Here is a 5,514-nt window from a genome sequence, read left to right as displayed (position 1 = left end):
CAGGATATGGGCGTACTGTACATCATACAGAAAGAGCTCAATGGACAAAAGAAATTAAAGAATAGGGAGAACGGATATGAAGCAGGAAGAAAAGGATGGGAGGTGTGCTATGAATGACCATAAAGCTGTCTGTACGGCAGGAAGTTATTGATAGGAAATAGGAACAGATTCATTTTTAGTTCTATAACTATCAATTTACTGCTGGTGTGTGTGTGTGTGTGTGTGTGTGTGTGTGTGTGTGTGTGTGTGTGTGTGTGTGTGTGTGTGTGTGTGTGCACTTGTGCCCAATAGAAACAAGAGCATGTGGCTGTGGATTAATGTATCACACATAGGCCTATCTGATAAGAGAGTTGAGAATGCCAAAAAGTTCAAGGGTGCCCTCTGTAGGTTGGAGGAGGATGTTTTCTTTTAATTAATCAATACATTGTATAATACTCAAATTTAGATCACTCAGTGTCAGTGATTCCAAACCTGTGGAAAAGGTGTTTTTCTTAAAAATATTGAAAATGTAGTTTTCATTGTCATACCAATAAATGGGAACTAAACTTATAGAGCCTTTTCTGGGAGTTCTGGACCAACTACCCGACCAACTTGAGGCCTAGCACTGTGCTTCCTCGGGTCGTCTTCGACGTCACATCACTTGTAGCGCATTTAATGTTGTACATATACATAATGGATTGCATTCTTTGCCACCACGCCAGTCATGATGAATCAATACAGCCACCCTGTCACAATAACTCCCAACGAACCTCAGCAACCACAACACCACACAACACACTGTTTATCAGTCTTCCATTGAAAATTAACATTTGGAATTGTTGACTGTTGTAAAGCCCAAAACCTCTAGCTCGAACCAAAAGTAAATAGCAAATTCACTAGGATTATTAAAGTGATCAAGAGCCACATACACATACTGTTCCTAGCTAGCAGCTGTTACCTCGCATACCTTCAACAGCAGATACAACATAATGTAGGTAAACTGTAGATTCACATCAGCATTCAATTCCAGAGCCACATACAGTTACTGAACATGTTTCAACCCAACTGTCTTTGGGTCCCAAAATGACAGTAGTACACCAGCTTGAATCACACTAGTATACAGAATACAACACAAGCAGCAAAGAAGCAAAAATAAATAAGTTCCTACCAGGGCAGTGAATCCAATAGTGTCTGAAGCCAGTAGGAAATCCTGACTTCCTGAAAGTTCATATAATGGCCTGTTGTGGCGCTGTCGTTGGGCCCAACTTCACCTAGACTGTATTACCAGTCACTAGTTTAAAGTCTCATTTCTCATGTCATAATATTCTTTTTGGAAAATTATGGTCCCATAATTGGTCCCTACCAAATCCAATCAGCCAAAGCAGGAGCAACTACAAGCAGGGTGGGTATTAAGTCTATGTAGTACTGTCAGGCTACTTGCTGTCAGGCCACTTAGCTATCAGCGCCCCGTGCCCACTGCCATTTATTTACTGTCTCTACACTTCCCTATCTAAGAAATAAAGCATAAAATTCCCACCAAACAAAAAACAAATCCTTTTGTGCAATATTCTTTATTAGAGCATACCAGGAGGAAACACAATTATTAACATGTAATTAAACATTCAGCAAGTAGGCTAAGACAAACTAAAACATAGACAAATTAAGTCATAGTTTTCAAATCACAAAAATGGAAATGATGAAAGTTCACACTTTGCACATACCATTCTCAGACACAATGGAATGGAAAGCTATCACATTGTTGCACCAGTTTGCAATAAATCAAACAAATACCCTGATACGATGTCACCAAATCGCACACATTCAGATTTTACACAGTTACAGTATATATCTTATTTCTTACATTTACAATTGAGGGAGACAAAAATATTTTATGAATGTGCACATTATGTGACTGTCACGGTATGTAGCGTCATCAGATCTTTTCACGGAAATCCCTTGCTCTCTTGCAGTGTAAATAATCTAAAATAATCCTCAACTAATCCAGGTATCACTGACTTTAATCTCCGAAAGTAATCTAGTTTTTGCTAGATGATATAAAAAATTCAGTTGCAGGCCTATCTAGAACAATACAGAGAAGACAGAGTTTTAACTCACTGTACTGTTTAACATACTGGCTTGTAAACCAACAATGAACTACGATAAGGCACCCTGGGACATTGCAACCTCACCCCACACCCAAGTTCCAACCAGTACTATAGGGGTATACACAAGTATATTACTTATATTAGATACTGTACACAGTGAAATTAATGTACACATTGTTACTTTGTCCATTTGTAATTCTGAGACGAGTGTACAAATGTTACCAAATTGACCCTTATAGGTCCATTTGGTTACATTTGTACACTCGTCTCAGAATTACAAATTTACACATGTACACATGAGTTAAATGCACACTAGACTACTGCATTTAACAGCCCCAAACCCATTCCCATGCACACCCACATCCACATGTACTGTACATGTGCCCCTGCATGGTCTCATTACAGCCAGCTATTCGCTCTTGGCCATCATGCCCTTGGCCTTCAAGTCAGCCATCTTGCTGGTGACAAAGTTCCACTTGAATGGGGCTTCCGTGTTCCCTCCTCCTCCCAGGGTCATGTACTTGGAGAAGCTGTTGGGGATGCCCCCTCCACTTCCTTCATCCTCCACCCCCGCTGCGTTCTGCACCTCCTGCGCCACCTCCTCTCCTCCGGCCTGGCTCGTCCCCTCCTCGCTCTCCATCGTCCCTGCTCCGTTTGCGGCAGCGGCCGCGGCCGCGGCGGCTTCTGCCTGCTTCTTGGCGGCCCAGTTGTTGGCAAAGCCGCCCCAGAATCCTCCACGATCCTTATTGGGTCGCGGAGGCTCCTCGGGCCTCACCGCTAGCGGGCTGGGGAAACAAGGACAACAACAACAGTGGAACTGAAACTGAGAACCAGCTCATTAATTAAAATACTGAATTTGTCATAGTGGGAAATTAATGCAGATGGAGAATCAGAGAGATAAACAGAACATCTTAGCAACGCATGGTGAACCAAAATTGTTTTAAAATGATATATTTTTAAACAGCATCATTTTGAATTGACTGGGACAGCCACACTTGAATTACAGGTTGCTCTGGTTTGTGTTACACTGATGAACTCTTGGACCATGCTGTCCATAATCCATCACTATACGCAGTGCCTATGCAAAGGTCAACAGCACAGAGAAAGGCCATGCATGGAAAGCTTCACTTACTGGTCGGGTACTGGTGGGCTCTCAGTCTCCTCTAGAAGCTGGTGTTCATCATCTTTGTTGAAAAGAGATGACATCTTGTTCCAACCTTTCGCCCCAGCCCCCTGCACCTGCATCTGCATCTGGAGACACACACACACACACACACACACACACACACACACACACACACACACACACACACACACACACACACACACACACACACACACACACACACACACACACACACACACACACACACACACAAATTGTTAATGACCTCCATAATGATGGAGAGAAGTTACGCAGGAATGAGCACCAGAATTTGTGTAGCATTCTGTAGCTAAACTTCGTTGTTTAATCTAAATTTATTTTACTCTTGAAAGAGATAGTAATGTAATATATAATGCAAATTAGCATTTACCATTCTGTATATGCTATCATTGTTATGTTCACTTACTTTCTTGGCCATCTGAGAAACAGCATTGGGCCCCTCATCCTCTTGTACGGGACTAACATCATTCTCCTCATCGTGGACCTAAAATAGAAAAATAAAAGTGCATCATGTGCAAGTATGTATTTGGTAATGTCAGGTCTACCTTGGATCAGCAGTGGTGAAAACTTTGCAGACACTGATCATGATCACCCTCTAGTGCATTTACCTGGATACTACAACAGCCAACAACCACCTGTAGATTGTACATGCAGAAGAGAAAAGATTGCTCAGACAGAGCTTTTTCTTTAAAAAAAAACAAAAAAACATTTAAAATTATGACTCAACCAAGTTCTATTAAATGTTAATGGTATTTCCAGATTCCACATTTATCTATGAACTTCAGGATAGCATGGTATAGCTGTCAGGAGCAAAGGTGATAGAGTCACACATACAGGTTCGTTTGTATCAAGTTTCGTGTCACACTTCACAAACATGCATTTAACAAATGTCTCTTAAATAGCATCGATGACAATCCAAATGCCCTCAAATAATAGACATAATCCCTGTCATCCCTCATATAGCTTGTCCTCGCATTGCAGAGTTTGAAGGTGGTGGTTGGTAGATCTAAACACACCCTAGGGCCTAGCCCAGGGCCTGGCCTGGCTCTCAGTCTCATTCCCCCTGTCCAACCATGGAATGCCAACTAATCCGTTTGTTGAGCTCCCGTGCAGGATCAGATTTCCACAGGGCTGCAGAGATCTGGGTCAAGCAGTGCTTTCTGTTTTCACTCTGGTACCAACCCCTGGATAGACAGACCACAGGTGTTGCAAGACAGGAGTACTGGCAACTTGAATCCTTTACCTAGTAAAACAACTAAAGATGCCTTGAGATACTGTCTACTACTAGTTAATACTGGTCTGTCAGTTGAAGCTGTGAATACTTGATTGAGGTGTTTGGGAGATCCATTTCTGCATAGACAAACAGTAGGGAAGTACTACATCACAGTTATACTGTAAGTCTGTGAAAGACTACAGCAGCAGACTATAGAGGAACCATCGTATTGGCCTTACTTCTGCTGTCAAATTCACAATTGCTTTGGAAAAAGCAGAAAAAACATGAACATCAAGCATGTTTCACTGTGTGATGAATAAATATTTAAAATATTCATGAGGAAATATTAAGCACGCTATAATGTGCTTCTCAGATACCGCTAACCGCAAGGGAATTTACATTTCTGACTAAAAAACAAAAAGGAGGGAAACTTTGGACGGAGTAACGGAGGAGAAAGTTGCAAATTGAGTACCTCTTCCGCTGTGTCCTCCTCCTGTTCGGGGTTAAGAGTCTTCAGCACCTTGCTCTGAAAATTGCTCTTATATACTTTCCACATAGGATTCATACTTGCACGACCACTCTGCACTGAGAGCACAACCTGTTAAGACCTCTGCGTGGTCCACCTTTCCTCCGAGTGCCCTCGTCCACTTGTTGGCTCTCCTCAGTTGAGTCTACGTCCGTGTTCCATTCGTGGGTTTCAGCCCCGCAGAAACAAATGAACCGCAGGGAACTTATTTCATAGCCCAAGAGAGTCTACAGTCATGCAGGCCTCTGTTGTTTCATAGTGTTCTTGTTGTACCTTCTTGGATCCAAGTATGTCAGTATTGACAAGAGGACGAGATGACAGATCCTTTCATCCCCACAGAGAATCTGAGTAGGTAGAGTGAGGAACCTGCAGTCAGTGCTCACGCACACACACACACACACACACACACACACACACACACACACACACACACACACACACACACACACACACACACACACACACACACAACGTTACGGTTCAGGATCCCTGCATCGGTTACCTGGAAACAGGTGTGGGTTTCCTC

At 42.5% G+C, this 5,514-nt stretch overlaps 1 protein-coding gene across 1 annotated transcript; it reads right to left on the bottom strand.

The window, feature by feature from the left end:
* Positions 1-2,493: 2,493 nt before the first annotated feature.
* Positions 2,494-5,247, bottom strand: LOC308318574 (uncharacterized protein C1orf232; the record flags this gene model as incomplete). The annotated part of the gene is made up of 4 exons (XM_080768190.1): positions 4,935-5,247; positions 3,656-3,733; positions 3,217-3,335; positions 2,494-2,869 (listed from the first exon to the last, which is right to left on the bottom strand). The coding sequence occupies exons 1-4, from the start codon at positions 5,025-5,027 to the stop codon at positions 2,494-2,496; spliced, it is 666 nt and encodes a 221-aa protein (XP_080624316.1). The 5' UTR covers positions 5,028-5,247.
* Between the last annotated feature and the right edge of the window lie 267 nt (positions 5,248-5,514).

The sequence above is a fragment of the Protomyctophum bolini genome (assembly GCF_963924005.1).
Source record: "Protomyctophum bolini genome assembly, chromosome: 7".
Classification (NCBI taxonomy): Eukaryota; Metazoa; Chordata; class Actinopteri; order Myctophiformes; family Myctophidae; genus Protomyctophum; species Protomyctophum bolini.
The sequence above is the reverse complement of the archived record's forward strand: the minus strand, read 5'-3'. Positions and strand labels throughout refer to the sequence as shown.